The 25,054-nt window shown below is 37.5% G+C and overlaps 2 protein-coding genes across 4 annotated transcripts in view; one reads left to right on the top strand and one right to left on the bottom strand.

Annotated features, from left to right (window-relative positions):
* Nucleotides 1–1,655: 1,655 nt before the first annotated feature.
* Nucleotides 1,656–25,054, bottom strand: part of LOC145237402 (protein O-mannosyl-transferase TMTC2-like) — a 46,423-nt gene continuing 23,024 nt past the window's right edge. For all 3 annotated transcript variants that reach the window (XM_080100251.1, XM_080100252.1, XM_080100253.1), the window contains exons 12-15: nt 4,146–4,347; nt 3,531–3,734; nt 2,798–2,982; nt 1,656–2,369 (exon numbers count right to left, since the gene is read on the bottom strand). In XM_080100251.1, the coding sequence (XP_079956377.1) occupies nt 2,202–2,369; nt 2,798–2,982; nt 3,531–3,734; nt 4,146–4,347 (759 nt within the window). In that variant the 3' untranslated portion in view covers nt 1,656–2,201. The remainder of the gene's footprint in view (nt 2,370–2,797; nt 2,983–3,530; nt 3,735–4,145; nt 4,348–25,054) is intronic.
* Nucleotides 11,607–24,874, top strand: LOC145237404 (uncharacterized). Its single transcript, XM_080100254.1, has 9 exons — nt 11,607–11,762; nt 13,823–14,004; nt 14,478–14,641; nt 17,310–17,401; nt 19,928–20,072; nt 20,787–21,070; nt 21,450–21,578; nt 22,062–22,929; nt 23,309–24,874. The coding sequence occupies exons 1-9, from the start codon at nt 11,678–11,680 to the stop codon at nt 24,324–24,326; spliced, it is 2,967 nt and encodes a 988-aa protein (XP_079956380.1). The 5' UTR covers nt 11,607–11,677; the 3' UTR covers nt 24,327–24,874.

Here is a 25,054-nt window from a genome sequence, read left to right as displayed (position 1 = left end):
GCTACAGTGAGCATCAAACTTCCACTTTTATCACTATGGTGCACATTGCCAAACAAGAGTTACTTAAATAATATGCTTAATATGAATTCCCATTGACTTCCGTTTATAGAGCATCATATCTTCTAGCTGACAAAGCAATTACAATGGTTAAAAACAAGTTTGTCATTACCCTCAAATACATACAAAGGTGGGGTTAAAAATTTTAATTAAATTAATCAATCATTTATTTATCACACTTTTAAAAGAAAGAGAAGCAACACACAAAAGAGTCTAGTTGCGTGACAGGTCAATGAAAGGTCAAGCATTGGCCACCAATTCATCGACCAGTTATTGGGTAATCAATAATAAAGAAAGGTATAGATGTAATGGAAACATTAAAGCACTTCATCTTACTGTAAAAACATAAAAAAATTTGCAAAGCAATTGCAAACCTTTGTTGCAATTTGAAAAAAAAAACAATATTACTACTTTGTTACGATTTGAAGAAACCTATATTACTCATCGCATTTGCCCCAAGCACTAAAAAAAGTTTTGTAAGTTTTGTGTTTTTATCTATGGTACTTTCTACAATGCTCTACAAACATAATATTTGACCATAGAAAATGATGTCTAGGTTTTGATGGCTGCTTAAAAAGGAACTCATCAGTGCAGCTGATAACAAGACATTGGATGCAAAAGTTCGTGTAGCCAGATTATACCACTACAGTCGGGATTAACAGCCTGAAAAACTATGCCTCACTAAATCTGCCCAATTTCACAGCTGGACATGAACCGCAAAGTATCAATCTTTATTTTGCAAAACTGTCAAACATGAATCTAGGCCATGTAAGAAGTTAAATGCCCTGATGCAGAATACACTTTATTTATTTCAAACCACCAAACCATGTTAAACGAAGAGCTGATTTGACACCAATACAAGGCTGCTTTCTTTCATCTTTATTTACTCAACCATAATGACTTGTTCAGAAGACTGTTACTGTACTGTTATTTGCCTCAGTGATTTTAATTTGTGTAAAATGTGGCAAAAATTTTTACACTGCTTTTTTGTTAAACTTTTACAGAAAAGCACACTGATTAAATGAACCGAAGTTTTACTGTACCTTCTAAAACTCGTTTAATTCTGGTGGCACTGCAAACGCACTCGATGCACGTCAGTTGATATAGGTTGGGACCGAGTTTGACAGGAAAAAAATATTCCTGCGCATTTTGTAGAAGGCAAGGACTTTTGGTTTTGGAAAAAGTCTGAAATCCAGGGTTTGATTTTCGTCAGTCCGGGAATTCCCCCCCGAAAAGCCCCAAACTAACTGCATTACCGGCTCATTTTGTAAGTTGTAAAAACGGTTTTTGTCGCTGACAACCAGGGTGTTGAACCGGAACCGAACCCGCGAACCGATTTGAGCGGTTAATTTCTTTAAACCCGAACCGCTAATTACGATTTTCTAAAAACCCGAACCGGAGTTGAACCCCATATTTTGTTTGGTGTTGGGCCCGAACCGGAACCGGAACCCTTAAAAACAAAACCAAGTGAACCCGAACCGAACCTGAACCCATATGACAAGCGGTTCGACTCCCTGCTGACAACGACCCTATTTAATTGTTTAGGATTCCAGTTACTTCGTAAAGGCTTTTAATGACTTCATATCAGAGGAAGTATGTCCAGTACGTATGATTTATTGCACAGTAATAATTCGTGCCAAAAACAAAACAGACTCACGCAAAGATTATAAAGCACATCTTAAAAAATCGAAACAATACATTTAATTGGAATTTAAAATACAACAAAATACGCAAAAAATCAAAACAATGTAGTGAAGAAATAGAACTGCATTTTTAACAGTGACAATGGGCTTCTCAAAGAAAAACCTTTAACGCAAAACTTAGAAGTTTAGAGGCTGAATGAATCATAATATGTTGGTTGACAGAATATGTGAGAAAGCCTGTTATTTTGAAGTATATGAGTTCCAATTCCATTATGCCAATTCCATTTTTGATAATCTTTCTTTGTTATTGGTCTCTTGAAGCAAGTTTTCGCAACAAAACGTTTGGTTTCGACACAAATCTCAAGAAATCACACTTTTCTTATTTCATTCCCCCATTAATCACATAAGAATCGCTTGATTCTTCCACCGTGGCTCTCGACCACGAGAAGTTCACCAAATTTCTTTTTCCATCTGACAAGCAGAAAGCGACAATATTTCTTTTTATTGTTTGTCCTGATTTTTCATTATTTTCTCCAATTTTCCGAGATTTTCCTTGATCATGACGTCATCGGGCTTGATTGACAGTGCCGTGACGTAACTCGACTTGGCTTCCGTATATTTACCGCGCAAGTGCAGAATCGCGCCGAGATTCATGTGAGCTGATGCAAACTGAAAAAATGACAAATAAGTTATGTTTATTCATTTTAATATGGCTAAGTTGGAATCAATTTTGGTATGAAGTTAAATCGAAAAGTGCTTTTTATCCATTGACAAATCGGCAGAATGAAATTTATTTATTTCTGTATTTCACCATGGTAGCTTTAAACTAGAATATACCAGCTTTTAAGGATTTTTTGCAATTTTACCAACAAAAATCGTTTCGGCCTATGTCGCGTTGTATCTCAAGCTACTAGTGTACTAATTGAATTAAGAAACTCCCCAAATCTCTTTGTCTCTTAATGAAAATGTGAAAAAAACCCACAGTCAGCAATTGCTTAATATCCCAATATAAAAAATAATAACGTGCCAAACAACAATAACCTTGTACCATCATCGATGCCATCAGTGACTCGCCAAGTACAAAAATAATCTTTTACCTGGGGTGAAATCTGTGTTGCCATTCTGTAATACTTTTCTGCCTCGGAATAAGACTTCGCTTGTCTGTAGGCGTTGGCTGCGTTCATCACAACTTCGTAATCACGTGATCCATGAGAAGAGGCAACCGCTTGCGTCATCAATCTAGCTGCATCTCCGTGGCGACCCCTCGCGGTAAGAAAGTTGCCTGCAATAATTAAACACATTTAATAGTCGTGTTTGCGATATTCTTAGTTGTTGTATTAGACGTCATACGTTGATGAAAAGAAGAAAGTTTCATATTAGGCGTGGAAATGTCTCTTTAGGTAGAACCTATGTAGTCGTTCGCAACAAATTGTACTTAATTCCAACTTTTCAACGTAAGCATGTAATTGGGCAACTAAGTTATACGAGAAAGCAATTTTGTCACTGGAAACTAATCAACTGGTGATAAACAACGGTTAAGGCACAAACATAAACAAATCCGAGTAAATCAGGCTTGCTGGAATCGTTTTGGCGATAAAAGCCAGGGATTTAAGCATGTCGCATAACGTTGCTGTAAGGTTCTGGTCGTAGGTTCGAATCCCACTCTATTAGCTAAGTTTCTGGCTTAACCTTGTTCCTCGAAAAAACTTTTAACGTCTTAATTCATACCTTTTCAATGTTTAATATGCCTAAATTGTCACGCAAATGTCACTGCAATAACCTGGTCGAATCAAGCAACCGTTTTCGATCTAGACTTTTGTTAAAACTCACCGTAATGTTGATACGTCGAAAGATGATCAGGGTCCAAATCTAATGCGGCCTTGTAGAGACGCTCTGATTGGTCGAAACGGCCCACGTGGTTCAGAAGTCGCGCGTACGTCAGATGTGTAAGCACGTGATCAGGTTTAGCGGACAGTGATTGGTCAAAAGTGAGCTCGGCTTCTTCGTAACGGCCCAAGTGGAAAAAAGATTGGCCTACGAAAATCGTAGCAAAAAACTGTTTAATTTTCAGTAAAACTGTTATTACATTGCAGATGTTTTAAAATTAAGCAAACAGACTTTCACACAGGAGGAAGAAGTAAGCTTATACGCATATTTTAACTGTTTTATTTTTAAGAATTATTCTATTTGAATACGATACCGATGATGCTGTGAAGGTGAAATACATATATGTCTTAAATTCATAGTATGAATGACTAAATGTGTTCATAAAATTGAAACAATATTTTTAAGTATATTTTTTGTGTCGTCATAAATTCATGCTTTGTTCTATGTTATTTTTTTCCAGAAATATCAGCGGATCAGAGTTTAAAATAGTAAAATTGTAATTAAGAAAAAAAATATTCCAACATTGTCAAGACGCCGGATAATTATTTTCAAACCCACCCAACATATTCAGAAGACTATGAGTTTGATATCCAATTGGTCGCATCTTTAGTGCTCTCTGATAGGCTGAAACAGCTTCCACGTGACGTCCTTCGTCAGCCAATAAGCATCCAAGATTGTAAAGTGACGATGTTCGTCCACGAGAGTGCGCACGAGGGTCACGAACATCTTCATCGTCAATCAGTGCAGCCTGCTTGTACACCTGTAATACAAGTAATCTTGATGATTAAACCAGCATACAATTGTTATCCTAAACGTTTAAAGGGCGGTGGGTGAACCGCTGGGTCACTCATGGTCAAACTTTAAGAGAAATTACTTCTGGTAACTAATTGTCAGGTTTGTAACTCTAAAAAAAGTTTAAAGCACCCTTTCTTGGCCAAATGGCATGCACTGCACTGCACAGAAAAAAGAAACACAACTGCTAGAGAACTAGCATATGATGGATTACACATTTGCAAGTTTTCAACAAACGCATAATTAACAGTTTTTATCCAAGCATATTTTTAGACTGTGTCCATTACCAATTAATTGTTTCCAGCAAAAAAAAATCATTGTAGGTAAAGCTACCAAATAGTTTGTAAACTACTATACAATTTATTGTTTTTCTATGATCATCTTTATTTTCTGGTCAGATAAGACTTTTCGTCAAAAACTTGCACAACCAGGTGAGTTAAGATTTGAACCAATGACCTCACAAAATTGTAACACATTTTAATGGGATACCAACTGTTCGGAATTCGGAAGACCAATTCCGCAATAATTGTCAAATGCCCTGTACGAGAAACAATGACAGGCATCGGTGATTTGAAAACGGAAGAAAACAACGAGAAAGTTTGTTGCAAATGTTCTTGTATGTTCAAAAACAGTGCATACAAAAAGCGTGTTGTGCATAAGCTCATTGCTGCAGGCCTCTTTCCCTTTACAAACCACAGTATGTCGATATCTGGCATCATATATCACCGGGTTAGGTTTTTGTTTCGTCTCCCGCACGGCTTTTAACCCAATCCCCAATATTCGTCCTATCCTATTTCACTCGATAGCGTGCATCGCGTGTGAGAAGGAGAAAATTATCGACTCTCTGCCATACTCTCTCATTTCAGTCTCACGCGAGAGAAAAAAGAAAAAGGCAAACGCCACCACTAACTTGTCATGCAAATCAATCGATTGTTTCACAATGAAGATTCATGACGTCACAAAGGGTCACTTAAATGTGGAAGCTGTACATTGTCTTACAAGCTTGACATTGTAGACTCGAGATAAGGCCATTTTGGTCCGAGAAAACAACTACTTCTAGCAATTAATGATTCGTTTGTGGGCTTTGGTTTTGGTGATGGCATTTTTAATTGAGGAATTGGATTGCCTTGTGGCAGGACTGTATTTTTGGCTAGGAAACTAGGTCGGTCGTTTACTTCTCCATCAAAAACCGCAAACAATTCCAGTCCAGGTCTCCATTGCATCATTGCCTTTGATTGCCAGCATTGAGAATTGACCCGAGTCCAAGGTACAACCCGTGTTTCCGGAATTCAGTTTTTCCCGGAATATAAATATTTCAAACAATAAACTTTCGCAATCAGGATTGATTTTGTTCTAATTGGCCTATCTTGAAGTTTAAGTTCCACCAAACAACAATAGTGTGGGCATTTGCCTTTGCAAGCGATTCTACTTGCAAACAAACGTGGGTCAAGAAATGAAAACGTACTACCTGAAACAAATTTTCCACAGTGGCCGGTCAGCCATATAATTCTTTTTACAGATTAAGTTTACTACAAAACGTTACTTTTTAACAACAGAATTGGTCTCACGTAAGCAGCATAGCATGTCATTTTTAATTAAATTCACCAAACCATATTTTGTTCCATCCAGAAAGTGCATCTTTAAACCCGTTTTGGTTACTTATCAAATCATCAAATTACATCCCAAGCAAGGCAGTCAAATGGCTCTATCGCCACAAGCCCTATATTTTGTGAGGTTGCCAAGGTAAGCAACGCCACTTTGACACGCTAAAAGTTTGAAGGCAGTGGGAGTGTTTAGAGTCCTGCTGCATAATTAATGCTTCCCTCCTAAGCTAAAGCAACTCGCAAGCCGACACAGTATAGGGAGGTTGAGTATCTTGTCGAGAAGGGACAGGGAAATAATTGTCCTTGCCGCGGCTTTGGCAAGTCATTTATCATTTAGCATTGATAAAGTGACTGAAATGCATTCAGAAAAGGTTTCTTATGTAAAAGGCTTTATCAAACGTTACATAAATGTTTGTAAACACCATCAAATCAGGTTGTTGATTGGTTTTTGCACAAAAATAGCACAAGTCAAAGCCAAACACCTGTCAGTTATGCAATTATGGTTAAAATGTAATTTTGTATTCTGCATGTAGATGCATAGTTCATCTTGGAAAAATTAAAATGTTTCGATCGGTTGACGAAACCACTTATTTTAGAAAGGATTGTTTTTGCCTGTGTGTGTATTAAACCGGATGTAGAGAATATATATTGATGGAAAATATATTTTTAAGGCGTTATAGATTTGACATTTTTGAGCATTTATTTGACTGAAATATATATATATATATATTTAGTGGAATAGTCTTGCTTTTGGGTGTATTAAACCGGGTGTAGAAAGCTGTATATTTAGATAAAGTCGAATTTGATATTTTTGTCTGCATTAGAATGTCAAGTATTATTTAGTTCGATTTCGCCTTGTTGATCCCTAGTCTGGTGGTGACTTCAAAACATTGTGTTCAAGTAAAATTGAATTTACTCGCTTTGTTTTGTTCGCGATCAGACAATAACGGGGTGAACGGGGTTCGTCGGAACAATAATAAAAAATAACGTTTTTATACTGAGTTAACAGTTTAAACACGGGCATATATTTTGCACACAACGATATTTAGAATTGTGCTATGAAAGAGAAATCTACAAGGTCGGAAAATAACTTCGCAATAAATGTATTTTCTACATTTGTGTTCATTTACTGTTATATAAATTTTCTATGTAAATTATATGTTTTCCTGCTACATAAATTATATGAATACAATTCGTCGCAAAAACAGCATTATCTATACCTTGTTTATCTTAGTTAGCTGATTTTTTGGCAAACTTTGCAATGTTCGTTTCGGTTAGGTTAACAAAGCTCGTTCCCAAACCCGCTTTATTCGTAAAATGACGTCACCAAGTATATTCCAGTCACAGTTACTGAAAATCGTGCACACTTACGAAAGCAGCCCATTTTTTAAAATCGAGAGAAAAAAGAAAGAAGGCAACAGGTGATTTATTACGCTTGACTTGTTTGCTGGAGGATGTAAGGTTTTGATGAAATGAATTAAGATTTGTGGTGACAGTTCGTAAAGAGAGTGAACGCACTCTGAACCTACGTTGTCATTTGGCTTTCTACCTAAGTTATAGTTTGAGGATTAGGCCAATATGATAGGTCGCAAGGTTTGGGGATACTGAAAGTTTTTGTCTAAAAGATAAAGAGAGGGTTATTTTGCTGCTGTGTACAGTAAATGAACGACAGGTGTATGTGAAGGTCGCTTACAAAATAAAAAAAAATAAAAAAAAATTTTGTCGTTCCAAACTTCTTGTTTAACTTGTAGTGGTTTCAGAAACTGTTCACAGATATATTTGCCGCCTAAACCGTGAACCTTTTCTTACCAGTTTCTGTAGCATTGATATTTGCCGAATGTCGTGCAACAAAAGCCAATCGGATTCTTCTTCTGTTACCGCAAACACCAAACCCAGTATCAGGGCAAAACCTCTGCAGGGCCAGATATTATAAATTAGAGGCATGTTTCAATCGTTATAAAGGTAATGTGGTAAAAACTTATGCGTTGTAAAGTGAATTCTCTTGTTTCACAAGATAAAGTTTTTGATAGAAGAAATAGAAGGCAGCCTTTAAAAATCTGCCCCGAGAAGATTAGAATTTGCCTCATAACGTTGGTGACACTGTCGCAAACGTTCATGAATAAAAATTGTGGGCCAAACATTATAAATTACCACAATATTTTATCAAGTTGACGTTGAGGTTAATGGGTTGGAAACCATTGTGTAAGAGTAGAGCAACAATGAAACGGTTCCAAACTTGGTCCAGTAGTTTGCTTTGATCTATAGCCGAACATTTTACGCCGCTTTGAGCAAGCAAAGGTCGTTTCACGTGAAACTCCATGCATGCGACGTTACTGCTGGGCAGTCGTTTTGACCCAGATAGCGAAGATTTGAAAACCGATGATAATGTTAGGTTGTTTTTTTGGAAAATCGACGCACTGAGTCATCCTCTTCGCACGGTTGCGCCTGAGTCGGTTTTTGATTGCTAAAGTTACGTCAGCAAGTTTATGATTTCCATAGCAGTTTGTGCTATTTTGTGTTAAAACTGTTTTGTTTACCATTATGGACAGGTTTAAACGCACTTCAAACAAAAAACGGATAGGAAAATAAGGTTAACAACGTGGAATATGTAGTTGTTTTGGCATTGAAGTGCATGGAGTTTTGAAACAGTGTTCTATACGCTAAAGGTGGCGTTATGTGAAAAATCTGAAACGGTTTATTGCTTTCGCAGGAGAAAGATTGTAGATTAATCTATAAACTGCATCAATTATGAAACATATTTGACAGTTTAAACACCAAGTGATTTCACTTTAATATTCAGTCAGGACTGACAACCGTTCATATATTGAGGATTCTATTTATTATACTGTAAACAGATTTTTTGTATCATTAATATTGCATCTGTCAAAAATATTTGGCAAAACTTTTTCAAAAACTAGTAAAACGTGGACGTCACACAGAAACGAAATTACAGACGTTATTGCGAAAGCACCTAGGCGACAGACTTATTTCAGCTACGCATAAACTTTATTGACATAGTAATTTCTACAAACAACCCATGTATATCGGTGATATCGATATTATATCCTATCTTGTAGTTTTACGTTCTTCACTCACTTTTACGTCACAGACACGATTCATTGCAAACAAAAGCCCTAATATGACGCCACAATGCACGGAAAGCGACCGGTTCAGATGGGTTTAAAACAGGTTGGTAAAATAGGTTTTCAAGGGTGGTTAATTCCGGATTATGATGTAACAATGGGCATTGTGACTGGTGAAGGGCAAACGTCGTGGCTTTGGCTCAGAAGTGATAATTAAAGCCTTCAAAGTTCGCTTGACAATTTGAATCTAGTTTTGGCAAAATATGCCCAAATCACTGTAGAAATTTAAATTATTAGGTTGTATTGTGTAAAACCTGCTCAAATATATACGACACTGGGTAAAAAGTACCCATATATATACATAGCATTGGGTAAAAAGTACCCAAGGGTAAAAAAGTCCCAAATATATATCGAGACAAACCACAACAAGTAATTCAATAGGAGTTGACAGTATGTCTACGCCACGTAGCACGATTTGTTTGCATTCGTTTGCGGAAGACCTTTATAAATACACACTTTCTATATCAGTGTGTAGGGGATTCTTAAATTCAAGTGTATTATGTAAAAAAAACTGCACGGTCTGTTTCACTTCACTAGTTCGTAAACCAGCATAGAGAATGCAAAGCGGAACAAGTCGAGTAGTGGCAACTGAAAAAATCCGCAAATTAAATATGTGAAAAGATGGGATAAGGGGGAAAGTGGGTGTTGAGGGGAGAACTGATCCGCTAATGGGTTTGACGGGGTGAGTCAAGTTGGCGACAATAGCCGACCCCAGCCCCCCCCCCCCCCAGCTTCAAGAGGCTTGCAAAGGCCAAACGTTGCGTGCACCACGCTCTGTCCAAACGCCAAATAACGCTACATTGACGGGAATTCCCCACTGTCGCAGCCTCGCTGGCAGACTTGAAAGAAAAAAGGCGCCTCAGTCGTTGTACGTAAAAGAGTTGAACGAAAAGCACGGGAGCGATCAGTTGCTTTCCTCGCAAAACGTTGGAAGTCTGGCTTCGAAATGCAGAAAATAAAACGCATGGATAAAGTAATGCAGAAAATAAAACGCATGGTAGTTAGAGGGAGAGTTAAATAGAGTAAAAGTTTGGAACGGGACCAGGTTTAGTGCAAGGTATTGGTGTGTTTTAAAAGTATTCTCGCTGGGAGCTGGAACAGGTTCTTAGACTGATTCTTTATTGTTATGAATATTATAGTCTCCATAAACACTCGATTTTGACATTGTTGAAGTATTTTCGTTGAAAAATTGGGGAACTTCTTGTAATAACTGATTTTAAGGCAGGAATTAAACACTTAATGAGCGTGTTTTAATTAAATTTTATGAATCATTTTTGAACCTATGGTTCTATTTTGTACAAAACGCGACTGTTTGTGGTAAAGAATAGCTATATATCTTGTTTTGACCGAATACAATAAAAACTAGGCAAATTTATATCATTATTATTTTTTGTATTTCTTATCCTGTGTGATAACTGATAGGTCATACGGGGTCAAAGTTTACAGAGGTCAACTTCGGGTAGCTATTTATCACGAGTATTTATTACATTAAACCATTCTTTCTAAGCCACAAGCGAAAAAGACTCAAGAAGATAAAAGCGTACACAAACAATAAGTGGGCTTTTAGTTCAAACAATAAGTGGGCTTTTAGCATCCAGCATAAACGATAGTGGGCTTTAAACCGTAATGCAGCTTAAGAAAAAGCAAAAAAAGGATTAATAGGAATTATAGCCAGAGCTTTAAGGTAAGGGTTTCTGCAACACAACGTAAATGAGAGCTGCACAAATTGGATATGGATGTTTTTGGTCCGCTGTCAAAGCACAACCGTCTGTTTAAAATCGCACTGACAAGCGTTTACCAAAACCGCACAGCAAACCTCCACCGAGACGTACCAAAATCGATGCAGAGCATATTAATTTACTCTTTTGCTATCACGACCTCGGAGGAATGGCATTCGGCTTATCCGACTTTCAGCTGAGGATTTTGGGATGATTAGAATTTAATCTCTGGCGATTTACAATTGTTTTTAAGGATGCTCTACTCATGTTTAGATGGCTTATAGGTTTGACGTTTGATAAAACAGAGTATTGATCTATGATAATATATGGAATTACAGTTCAAAGGACGGCTTAATATTGTCTTATTTAAATCGTAAGGTCCTGTGGATGTTGATTTTTGTTAATGTTATTCATCTAAAGAAGATAATATTTAATATCGCCTTTTGTTGGGTTTTAGAACGATTTTGCATGGACAATATTTGCGTATAGTATTTTTCCCCTGTTCAGCAGAAACACTATGGAAAAGGCGATGATGGTGCTTAATTAGAGTTCTATCTTCTAATGTTCAACTGTGTTATGTTTCTTCTTCATATTTCGTAGTTTATTGATCAACGCAACGTTTTCAAGTTCACACATTATTTTGATCAGACAATTCGCTGAGCACGAATTGAAGCACTTTCTTTCTAAAATTGTACATATATATATATGTCTAAGTGTTAAGAATCAGACATACATATATATGGTTGCTATTGTGTTGCAAGTGATAGTGTAACATAAAAAGGTCACTGAAAATCAAATGACCCTGAATTTGAAAAGTGAAAAACGCTTCAAGGATGACGTCATCCGCGGGGATTATACCCGAGACTGGATTTTATAATGCAAGCGAATTCGGGAATGGATGGAATTCGACATCGTCAGGTAGAGTTTTTTTTAAATGTGCTATTTAACCTTAGAGCACAATAAAAAAGTTGTGTAAGTCTTGCTAATTTGCGGTGTGTATATGGCAACAAACGCATCCTCACTTCAAAACAGTTTCTTTATCCTAAAAAAGAGTTTTGCATGGGATCGCAGCATCGAGCTATTAAAGTTTCATGAGGGAAAAAATTTAAGACTACTTGTTGAAATCGTGGTGCGCTGTTTGTGACAAGGGTGATAAATCTTAGACCAGGGTTTCTCACATTCATTTTAAATCGAAAGGTTTTTAGCATTAAACGTAACCTGATGTATATTGTTTGACTGAAGTGCTGGTCGCCAAACTAACGGCACAAATTCGGGGTTGGTGCTATCATCCAGCTTAAACAGTACTGTATTTAAACAATGGAAAAGTAATATAAAGACATAACACCACGTTGTAGTTGACAACCCGTCAAGTGCAGAAGATGATGCAAAAATCAAAACATCCGCTCAAATCGTGCACCTGCAGACTGTCAGTTGCCAATGGAGACATAAATTAAAATTTTTGTTTTGGATAAGATATTGTGTAAAAACAGGGTAGCAAGCGGGTATAAAACCTAAAGTACAACTCCCCAAAACCCGGTACAAAACCTGATTTTTCCGAATTAGACCGAAAAGTTGGTAAAATTGTGTAACAGTAATCAAAATGTGAAGTTAGGCCCAAACCTGCGTTATAAAAACAGAAGCCTGAACCCTACCGGAAAGTACAACTATTGTGTGAGTTGTAAATACGATTTTACCCAGTGCGTCTCGGTCGCTTGCTCAAGGAAACAAAACCTTGACGTGATAAATTGTGTTAATATCACAAACATACAACACCTGCAAACAACCGGCACCACGTTACAGCAGGACGCGCGCGATTATTGAACTGGGAATGGAAAGCAAACACGAGTTGGGTTGGGTTCAACGAGCTGATATCACCCGTGTTTAGTGATTCAACTTTCACCTTGTTAAACATGAAACCGAAGAGGTTTGTTTGCAGAAACGTAACTTACTGCTTCAGGGTTAAACCACCGAAAAAGTCGAAAGAATTAGACGTTTAATTTTACAGTTAGGAGTCTAACTTTCCAATGCAGTCAAGAGACTAATTGGCAAAAAAAGTGTTTGATGTGTTAAAAACCCTTCTAATTCGTGATTTGGTTTGGCTTCTTTTGACTTATTGTTTGCAAAGCGTTTAGCCCCAAAATCAAATGGCATTGACGCGTTAATTCTAAGAAAAAAATTCAAATTTTATTAAAAAACTCAGATTTATCTTCGCAAAATTGAAAGTCATATCAAACAAAACAAATATATCACCTTCAAGGTTTCGTAGAACCGGCGCATTAGGAAGGTTTTGCACAACCAACGCGACGTTTGAACGCAAATGTCACGTTAAAAAACCTAAAAACCCATGTTTAAACGCCAAGATGTCATCGGGGCATAAATCTTAACCGGGCCAGCATACGACACGTGCTTACAAGCTCTCAAAGTGTGACTTCGTACACGACAAGGACGCTTACTGAAGTTTGCAATGCACTTCAACACAATCTATCAAGCTCTTCAACGCCTTACTGTTACGTAGTATCTACGTCATAAAGCATTGTGACAAAACAAGGGGGTTTTGTCATTACAAGTGGGCTTGAAAAGGAAAAATATGGCGAACTCTTAAGTGGTGTCTGAATTGAATGTCGGTTATTTAGATTTGCGCTCTAATTGTTACCACAGATAAAGATTTCCTATAAAGAGTGCAAACTTTGAAAGCAATCGCAAGTCTAGACAAAACCATTATTAGATCAGCCATGCTGCATGTTACATGGTGGTTCGTTCACTACAATGAAATAATACACGTCTAAAGCGCGTCCAATAACGAATTGTGCGATTAGCTATGACAATATATATTTTTCGTAAAACTTTCTGAAGACTTAATAAGAGAAATAAATGTGCCAAGCAAAAATAATAGCAACAGTTTTCCTTTAATCAAGTGACCCACAATTTTATCAACAAAACTTCCACTTGACATATGTTTGCATTTAAATACGTAACAGACACAACACCTGCTGATTGGATGGCGTTAACTGGCGTGGCAGTGGGCGTGGTCGTCTCCGTTCTTGGGATTTTTGGAAACAGTGTCACTATCGAAGCTTACAGACGCAACCGAAAACTTCAGACATCATTTAATCATCTAATCACTAATCTGTGCATCGTGGATCTCGTGTTTTCAGTATTGGTGAGAAGAAATGTTTTTTGTCGAAGCAGTGGTTTCCAAACTGGGATTCGTGGATCCCCAAGATGCCCCTGATGCGGTCACAGGGGGTCATTATTGTAAAAAAAATTAATGACTTCATAGTTTTCAAAAATGCAGTTAACTGCCCGTAAGGGTCCACACACCATATAGCATTATTGTTGTCTTATTTAAAACAGGGGTTCACAAACTGGGTTCGTAGACCCCAAGAAGCCTCTAAAATGGTCCAAGGGGGGTTTGTGATTGCTAGAGACTTAAAAAAATAGACTTTTAAAATTGGTAAAAATGTACATAAGGGTTCACACATCAAAACTGTGTTTTCAATGACTTCAATCTTCAAGAAGATTTGGTACACGGTGGGATTCGAACCCACGACGCTTTTCAATGTCTTAAACTGACCTTTCTGGTTTTAGGTAATTTAAGTTGAATGTACATTACATTTGTGCGTACCTTCACAGGTGATGCCAATGATTTTACCACTCGTAGCAACAGGAGACGATTTCTATCCACGTCAACTTTGTACGGCTTTGGGATTTGTGTATTACTGGACATTATCTTCGTCTGTTATCAATTTGGTTTTCATAGCGTTCAACCGATACGTTGGAATCGTCCATTCTTCAAAGTAAGTAGCTTGGAGGAGTCAAAAAGTTAAGTTCAAAAAATCGTATTCAGCGAGATTGTTCCGGCAAAAATCATCATGAAAAAATGTTTGCATGAAAACCTAACGTCAGTTAAACACTAGAAAATGCCTTTGTAAAAGTATCGTGGTCATATATAGGCTATACGACTATACGTGGTAAAACTATGAAGATTTCATAACTTTAGGCAGCAAATAGGTGTTGTTAAATTCCTTTGTGTGCTTTGGGTTTTCGCAGACAGCAACAATTTGTCTTTTTTTAGACTGGGAAGCCTAAACTATTTTTTGAATTTTTCCCAAACCAAATCTAAGACACTAAATCTTTGGTAAACACATGTGATAAAACGTAGTCTAGATCCAGCTCAAAATATAGAGGTTTTTTATACATTTGAATTGGTGACAATGTACATAAAATTGCTGTGGGTACATTTAAAAATAGTTGTTAATCGCCAAAAAAGCGAAATATACTCAGAATCTTATAAATCAAATCTTAACGTAAAGAAAAAAAGGAATTATTTTATGTCACCGTCCCTTCACTCGATGCCATTGTCGAACAAAAAGACGTGCGCAGTACAAAAAGTTACAACGCATTTATTACGATTCGTAATGGAAATTCACGCAATGAATTATTAATCGCCAGTTCGGCTGGACCGTAAAGCGTGGCAAGGTTATGCAAGAAGTCACATGTTAATTTCGGTGGACGACAATCTTCAGCTTATAGCGAACTCTTCCACGTAAAACCGATCGCGCAAAAATAGCCGAAGACACGCTATCACCTTTGTGGCTGTATTCAAGTCACTTTTAGTGGTTTTAAAGGGGACATGGGTTGGCCTATGAATAGATGCTGGCCTTTTGAGTCTATTCTCGGCAGTTTGGGCTTTTAACGTTTTCTAGCTTTCCAGTTCAATCACAATCAAACTGACAACATGGGTGTATTTATTTTTTCACTAGCTGATGGGTGATTTTATGGATGCATTAAGAATCGATAGTTTTAGCTTGTAAGATAAAGAAAAAGGCAAAATTACAACCACATTTACTACCAAGACCTTACAATTTCGAAATAAGCACTACTTTAACAAAAATAAACGTCAAAAAATGCGCCAAGCCATTTCAAACGTATCAACGTTTTTAACTCTTTGTCCAACAAGAAAAATTAAACGTCGTATTAATAAACATATTAAACACAATAATGTAACTAATTGTGCATAGATTTAGTACGCTGAAGTTTAATACAACTCGCACTGCTATAGCATAGTTATAGAGGAATTGGATTCCAAACATTTTATCAAAAATACAAACTAGTCTTTTCTTATCAAGTTTCCTACGTCATCACAATGACGTCATCTGGAATTTTTCCAGTTTCCCATACGTTATCAGTATAACACGAAAACGCAATTTTTCAAGCATAGAGTGCCATTGGCATTTATGAATCATGCTTTCGATTTTTTGACATATTCATTATGGCATAATTAATCTCAGACAATGGCCCATAGATAAGCTCTTCTATGGTCAGAAATAATTCATTAGCATACCGTGCATTGTCTACTTGTATATTTTGACCTAATTCTTACACATAGAAGTTATACATAAGCTGGTGGTATAGTTTTGTAAGATTAGGAAGACCTAAGTGAAAGTAAAGCTTTGCTAAGATCGTACAAGATAGCGGAACAAACCGCAGGACTTTGGCGCTCTGGGTACAATGCCAAGCTTAAAACGTATAGATTCGAATCTCAAGCAATCAGTATCAAATACCGATACATGAGAAACATTGTAGAGTTCTGACTCCTTTGTATTAGCGCCTTAAGAACGTAAAAAATATCTGTCCATTTTAATTACTGTAATTTGCTACATAAAACTGGAATCTAATATTTTGGGGTAAAAAATTGTTAGTGAACAACTTTTATATCCATAAAATGAGTCAATTTGAAAAAGTTTAAAAAACTATTTCGTGACCAAAAAAATTCCCGTAAGACAAAAAAATCAAAAAAGATGATTTTTGGATGGTACTTTTTCAGCACATTTTATTTAATTTATGCATTCCTATACACTGTAGCAGTTATACACATGAAACATTTGCACTTAAAAGCAAAGTCCTGGTACAGGGGCTTACATAACCTCAGTGGTTGGTCCGCAGTACATGAAATATTAATGGAGGTCAACTAACTATCTGTGGGAACAGAAATGATGGAGCTTGATTAAGCTGTCACATATAGTCGATAACTAGCTATTAAAATCTCACAAGTGTACAAAAGGCTTGCACGCTTTGTATTTAACGCTGCTTGTTCGATAGATCAATGAATTAAAACTATAATTCACCCTAGTAATGGCTTTAAGTGAAAGGGTTAAAACTGTGTACCTGGAATACCATTCATCAAGATATTAAAGCGTGTTTAGGTGAACGTGTGCACAAAAGTATGATAAAATTGTATATCTGCGAAAATATATTTAAAGTTCAAACCTAAAAATTACAAGTTATTTATCCTTGGTATTTTACCTGACTACCGCAAAATGCGCCGAGTTTTTCAACGTATGTAAATCATAATACGCCAGATCTAATAAAGGCATCATACCGAATCAGTCGGTCACATTATGTGTGTACTAAAGTATGGCAAAAATTTGAGTATTTTTTGAAGGAGTAGTTTTTGTCTTTTAGATATCGCAAGATCTTTTCCAAGGACCGAATAAAATGGTGGTTAGTGGCAGTGTGGATTTCAGCACCAATTCTCTACATGCCTTTCCTAATATGTAAGTAGAGCCCTTATCAATTTTTTCCCAATACTCGTTACCAATGCTCATGACAAAATCGAAACGAATCAATGCAACGCAATGATTTTTAATCTTGGTTTCGACAAAGATTAACGGGTTTGACAGAATTCATCTAATTATTCAAATACAAAAATATAGGTTTAAAGCAGTCTGTAAGTCAAGTTTTTCAAGTCAAATTTGTGCTTAAGTTGGAATAAAACAAGTTTGATATGAACCTTCACATTCGATTTCATTTGTGCCAGAACTTCACCAACTTTCGGGCCTAATTTCAATTTTTTGTTTCAGTTTTAGGCTTGTGCATTTGGTTTGATAACAAATGCTTTTATGATTAAATTATCTAACGGTAAAAAAGTTTCGACAATATAAAACAGTTAGTGAAAGGTGCTCTTATTTGACAGGGAGCTTGTGTGAGTTCCAAAAAAACAGCGTTAAGTTTTAACCGCTTGCAAAATAAAAAAAATTAAATAAGAAACTTAGTCAAAAGCTTATCTTAAATTGGGCATTCCTGTTAACTATGGCACACAATTAGACAAAAGGGCAAACCGCTTTGCATGTTACATCAGTAACATTGTAACCTTTTGTCAGGTAAAATAACTAAATCAGCAAATTCTCCAACTCGTTTGACAACTTCCTTCATTATTTTCAACGCCTTTTCAAATTTTTCGACTTCCATCAACGTTCACGGTGCACTTAAATTCAATCTGTCAGTTCGTTACAAGAACAAATCCTATACGTCTGCATATTTTGCAAACAATACAAATGTCAGTTTTTACAAAAATGTGAAGTTTAATCTACTGGAAATGCTAATAAACAGATCACAAGCACTGGCCAATGTAACCGAAAACCAGGCTACCTAAGAAAACACAACGAGCTAAACTATATTAAAATCGCATGCAGGTCACAAATAGCAAATAAAACATAATCTAATTTAGACTTGTGATAAGGCAAGCAGCTCGATGGTGGATTTATTGTGAGCGTAACGCTTTGGACGTTATTGAATCCACGAGGATAAAAATGAAAAGGAACAATCTATTTCACAAACAACTTGGCTATGTTTTTGATCTCAAAGTTCAGTTTATAGACCAACATGTTCTTTGAAAATGATGTATTAATTTTCCGGTATTTCTGCTGAGCTGCCTTGATGAGCTGACATTGTTTATATTTTTACCATGCAACAATGCTTTTATGCGTTGCCAAAACCTACAGATAAGCACAAATATTTGCAAGCAAATAGCAATTAAAACGTTTTCCATTAAAACACATATGCAAGGGCAAGTTCAGCATTTTAAACTTTGGCACCGAACAGCCTAAACAATACACACTTTTACCTCAAGCGTTTATGCTACACCCTACGTAACAGGGGTTCAACAGTGAAAAAACAGTTGTCCTGTGGCGCCGATGTTATCCAATACAAACATAAGCCTCATCAATAATACATAGACAAAGTAGAAATATTGTTTCAACATGTGTCACGCCAAATTAACAACGTCCCATTTTGGCAAGGGGGAAGCTTATGTAAAGCATGTGAGTCATGGCTTAACGTAAATTCACAGTCTAGTTGTTTGTCTGTTTGGTGTTTTGGAAGCTAGCTTAATTTAAAAACAACTCAATTTCGGCAGCAAAAAAAGCATTTATTGACATGCGCATGAAACAGCCGCATGCTAGATTCAAAATACACGCAAATAACGTCAGAAACTTGCCCACACTACGTCACTGGCAGCTAAAATGGTGCGGAGAATTGTATTTTTGCATCAACTACAAACCAAACGCACGTTTTTCCGCGGCGAATGGAGGCTGGAAATAATGCATGGGTTTCTGGTTGCAAGGTCAAATGGTTTATATGTCAATTATTGCGGTCAATTTGTCCCACGAGGCGGCCGGAAGTTGGCGCTGAAGAGCGGATATTGGCGACTGGCAAGGGTCGTTGAGCAACCCTGAGTTCTCACGAATACTTCCCTACCTGACATTGTAACATTTGTCGGTGTCATATGTGAAAAAGATACAGTGGCATGTGCGGCGCACCGTTGACAAGTTGTTCACTATTACTTGCGTGTTGGTGGAGTCACTGCTTGCACATTTGCACTGATGACGGCACGTTTTCCTATCCTACAGTTTTCCGCACAAATGCATTTAGAAAGACCCTGGCGCACAAATGGTTAGTAAAAGTGGCATGCGTGCAGTCATACACTCAAATTGCTGCAAAAACCCATTGCTGCACTTTCATGCAAAAACAGAAGACATTTAAAGGCATATTTACATCACTGAAAGGGCTGTTGTGTCACTTTTTGCACAAATACGTGCACACAAGCTAAAAACAGAAACGAAAAACGGAGAATATTTCATCAGCTATATGTCTGCAATGACCGATATTAACAAAAAACAAACTCAAACAGACTCACAGTAACCTTAGACGTATACCATCAGTATTTAATATGTGCTTTGTACTCAATATGTGATTTTGTTTTCCATTTGTGATTTCGCATTTAGAATGTGAATGTTTTATAGTTGATGCTTTCTCATGGAGAGAGTCAAGTTTACGATGCGCCCTGTCGACAAGCAAATTGGGAATGACTCCACTGAAATTTTACCAAATTGCCGTCAACATTCTACTGCAATTGATCCCAGCAATCGCCCTTATAGTGCTGTACAGGTAACGACTTTACATTGCAAGTTCAAATGTACTGCGAAGTTTGGCAACTGCTCTATGTCTATGTTTTTAGTTTTAACATTTTTTTGACTGATTGCTTTTATTCTAAGCAGGTTTAAGTCAGGTTTGGTCCACTTTTTACTAACTTTCCTTGAAGTCGTTGTGTGGACAGAAATATACACTTGATTTGAAAAATGTTAATGTCTAACTTTACCTCAAAATGAAAAAATAAGTTGCTTTTCTAACTTTCTAAACAGGGTTAGTATAAAAAGGTATTCATTGCAAACTACACAAAAAGTTTATTGATATACATAAGGCGTAAAAATATTTTTAACGTTAAAATTATTTTCGTCATATAAAACGTAACATACGAAATCCCGAGTTTTGTAAACTTATAATTGGAAAAAAATTAAAGTTGAGTTTGCATAAAGTTTGAAGGGCAAAAAGGAATGACAAGTCATTAAAGTTCAAAAGAATGACACCTTAGACACAATACATCGATTTGCCTTTTCATGGTGATTTTAATGAAACCTTTTTGATTGTTATCTTGACACAAGAGGCTTGAAAGTATATCGACCATGGTTTGGCTTAATACATCATCGATTTATGTCGCTGCCGACGTAAAATGTTAATGGACAAAAAAGCTGGTTATAAACTAAATAGGAGAGTATTTGTTGCTATCGGATTTTCATTAACAAGGTTTTTCTCTTTTATAAGGGCAATCCTCCGCAAAGTGAAGAAGTGTCGCAAATCGGTTGAACACTACCCCACTCCGTTCTCTGTGTCGCCCACTGGCGGTGACCAAAACGAGTTATCTCGCGTCACTGGAGGGCGCCGCATGAGTACGAGCAGACCGCCGTCGCCACAGAAAGTCACAAATGAGTCGGCGAGCGGACAAACCGCGAATAACACGCCAGAGAAAAGGTCGATGTCATATCTACAGGTTCCCATGGCAACGCCGACGAAGGGAGGAAACAAAAAATCCGAACCCAAAGAAGCACGTGAGTATTTTCCGACTACGTGATACTGATGTGTTTGGTCAGGCACACTTTTGATAAAAATTACTCAAATTTTTGGTATTGTTTCGTTTGTTACACTTTTGGCCTTACAATTTTTAGTTGTTTCCAAATTTACAATACATTTTTGCTTTATTCTCCATTGTTCGAGGTGCTATACGCTTCAGTAGCAGTAAAACTTTTTATGTTTAAATAACAGTAAAAAAACACGTTGACATTTATCATTACTTCTTTTTTTTTGCCAACTTCAGTTACAATTTTCAGTTGAATTTATAATCTCAACTTAAAACATATTTTGTTTTAACGTTGCACAACAAAACTCAGTACTTTCATCTTCTCACAATATGTTTGTGTGTTTCCGCAGAAAAGCGAAATGGAAAACATCTGACAGCCATGTCATCTCCAGACCTTTTCATCTCAGGCGGAAAACGAGATTCATTTAACCGAGGGAGTCGAACCAAGCAAGATGTTTCAAGAAGGAAAAGTTGGGGAGGTAAGTGATACAAACTAATAACCATTGAAACACTGGATTATCAGTTTCCTGTAAAATTTACTTGAATTCTGCGCTTGGTATAAATTCTCAAGGATTCATGCAGCAAATATGAACATAAATTCATAACTGGGATCAGCCCTGAAGCGTTCATACAGACCAGCGATCACAGCGCACTTATATTTAAATCATAATTAAAGGCGTTATACCGAATCATCTGGTCACAAAGCATTCCCAAATGGCAAGGCTTAGGCTAAAAAATCTAGCCTGCGGAGGGATTCGAACCCACGACACGAGAGTTCCGGGACTCGCGCACTACCAACTAAGCTACACTTGAATAAAGTTGTTGTTAACGTCAAATTGATGGGTATTGCTAGGCCTAAACATAATGGGTCTCAAAAACATACATCAGATTTTTCACTCATTATAAGTCACATTTATACTTTGGATTGTGTGGAATCTATTAATTAGTTCTAAATATTCCAGACAATAGCGACACCACCTCCTTAAAGAACGGAATCTTTCGAATGCGTTCGGAGCACACTTTGAACTCCACGGTAAGGATGCAAGACGTTACAATTCTCTCAACAATCGACTCGGAACCAACATCTAAAGCAATGTCAGTTGATCACAACGACAACTTTGGAACAGAGGAGGGAGCCACAGTAGTTGAGGCGCCTTTAAGCTCAGCCAATGAGAAGATCGCAATGAAAAGTTCAAGTCTTCTTACTTCAGGTGACAGGGAACCACAGTCACTAGGCACAGAGGATGGTGTGAACCACCAACGGCCGAATCTACTTGGATGTGAGAAAAATATAGAAGAGGGGTCAATTCAAAGTTCATCACACTTATCTCCTACTGTTATCCTGGAGGACAATCTTAATCTCAAGGATGAAGAATCCTCTAGGAGGCAGCTAAGACCTCTAAAGAGAATCATGAGCATAGGTGGAGTCAAGGAGGGTATCATCAGGAGCCGAGAAAACGCTCAAAAACCCGTTGAAAACTGTGAGGGGGGAAATTGCCCAGATTGCGATGTGGGAAAAGAGCAAGTCCAAGAGTTTATGAAGAAGAGGAGTTTTACCATTCCGATAAGAAGAAACGACTCAAGATCAGGGAGCCAGAGGAGCAGGGGATCACGGAAAAGAGCAAGATCAGTCGGGATCAACAAGTTTCCTAAAAGGGTGATGACCAGCTCCAAGAACTCGACTCCAAAAATCGTCATCGATCATGCGACGTCAGATGACGCACGCACTAGCTACACCTGTAACCATGACAACTGCAAGTTCCAGGATCGGGATGAGGAAAGCACTTCATCTTTGGTGGCTGCGTTTGCGAGGAGTGACAGGATGAGAAGGTTAGAGAATTTCTTTTTTTCTTTAGTACCATTTTGAAGGTTGCTTTTTCGGCCAAGAGTTGTAATCTCAAAGTATTTTGTGAGTTATATTACCATTATGTTTTTAAATGTAGTTTTGTCGAATGGTGGTTTCATTATTACAAAGCAGTAATTTCATGGTAGCATAGTGTCAGATAGAAAAAAAAAACATCGTAATGTATGATATACCAATACCTGCTGAAAATTTCTGCTTAAATTGAGGTAATTATCATGTGATGAAATAACAGCAATGTGACTATCATATGATGAAACAACCCATTATAAAAACTGCTGGAGCCCTTGCTTCATATGTATAGTCGTTATCAAACTCAAGATTTCATTCTAGAATGTTCTTTCACAGGTACAAATCACGTGAGAAATCCCAAGAGGAGTGCAGGTGGTGTCAGAATTTCATGCGGAAGATCCTGAAAAACTACAGGAGCAATTCGGTTCCGGACGCAAAAGAGGAAAGAAGCGACCAGGATGCGGCTAAAGATGAGGAGCGAGAAAGCGTCTTTAACGGGGCACAGCAGGATGACATCCGAGATTGTGTAGATAGGAGCTTCAGCATCGCTAGTGTGAAGCATCCTACCTCGGAGCTGGATGCAGAGTCCTCATCTTTAAAGAATCAAAATTCTTCACTTTCAGTTGACATCCCAGGACCCACTAGTGATTGCGAAGATCGCCGGGTGTCGGTGGGATCGGTCGGCAGTCGCTTGTATCGCTACTCTATCGGCGGTGTCGACGACGGTGTCGCTTCCCGACAGGACTCTTTGTCATGTGCGGGTTACGAGTACACAACGACGCGAACCAATTATCAAAGAAACCCGTCGCGAACCAACAATGATATTGGAATCCCTGTTAAGAAGACTAAACTAAACCGACATAAGTCGATATACACTAACTGGCGTCGAAAATCGTTTCTTAACTCCTCCCTGCATAGTAGCACGTCCACCGACAGTAGGAGAAGACAGAGACGGCGGGAAGCTGAAAGGCATCTAGCTTACAGTGGTCTGATTATATGCGCTGCTTTTGCTATTTGTGTCCTACCTACATCTGTCATCAGTGTCCTTGCAGGGATTTTAAAGATCCGCATCACAGCTACAGTAAAATTTGCTGCCGGAATGCTGTCTTGGTGCCATGCAGTGGTAAATCCTATTCTTTACGGCTTTCTTAACCCGAAGTACCGATTGGAGTTCAGGCGAATGCTTCACGACTTGAAGTATTGCTGGAGATTAGGCTGCTGCTCTAGGGGGCATATGGACACCGCGGGCTCACAGATGAGCATTACTAGCGGGATAAGAAACAGTAGATCGTGGAATCCATCGTCTTGGTGGGAAAGTGCCAGACGACCGAGTGCAATTCCGCAAAGACTTTGATTGCTTTTCTTTACCCTTTGTAGGTTGTTGGTAGCCATGGTGTCCAAATGCTGGCTAAAGCAATATGGAAAGATAGGGTGGCTTATTGTGAGCATTCACTGGTGTGGAAGTAAGTCAAAAAATTTGCAGTTTTAGATCAAATCAAATTTGTTTTGGGGTTTTCAGAATTGACTAAACAAACAGCATTTTGCGTTTTAATTTTGTTGGTTTGTTTGGTAGGGTTCAAAATACAAAGCAATTTGCTTATGGTGAATTTTTAGTGAACATATCATGTTGCAAGGTTTCCGTTTTGAAATATTATGATGCAAAACGTTCCAATTTTTTAAGATGAAATCTTGTCAAGCATGCGCCGCCATTTTGAAATTTACATTTTTGTTCTTCAAAACCTTTTTCTCTTCATTTTATTCCAATGCAGTTTTCGCGTCCCCTTACCTTACGTTCCGTTTTTCATCATTTCGATCAACCGTCGCATTTTTTTTGCAATGAGCTTTTCTGATATGTTTGTTTGTTTTTGTTACAAGTTTGCCACAGTGTTGATAATATGACAAGAAACAACTCGCTTTGTGTGTCAGAAGATAGAGTCATATGAAAAAATGTAAAAAACATCCAGCCAAAAAGTAGACAATTTTCAGTCGAGATTAACAATAGCTTGTTGCTGTGTAAAAAAATGGTTTGCCAAAACACACAGTCAAATTGTGAGTCTGTGTGCTAAGTGGACTGAAAAATGT

Source organism: Phallusia mammillata, chromosome 7, assembly GCF_965637545.1.
Source record: "Phallusia mammillata chromosome 7, kaPhaMamm4.hap1.1, whole genome shotgun sequence".
Taxonomy (NCBI): Eukaryota; Metazoa; Chordata; class Ascidiacea; order Phlebobranchia; family Ascidiidae; genus Phallusia; species Phallusia mammillata.
The sequence above is the reverse complement of the archived record's forward strand: the minus strand, read 5'-3'. Positions and strand labels throughout refer to the sequence as shown.

What these genes read in the sequence shown, in the direction of transcription:
- LOC145237404 (XM_080100254.1), top strand. Translation starts at nt 11,678, where the DNA reads ATGACGTCATCCGCGGGGATTATACCCGAGACTGGATTTTATAATGCA. An exon ending in ATGGAATTCGACATCGTCAG is followed by an intron (nt 11,763 to 13,822) that starts GTAGAGTTTTTT and finishes AATACGTAACAG; the next exon opens with ACACAACACCTGCTGATTGG. An exon ending in AAGAAGGAAAAGTTGGGGAG is followed by an intron (nt 21,579 to 22,061) that starts GTAAGTGATACA and finishes TAAATATTCCAG; the next exon opens with ACAATAGCGACACCACCTCC.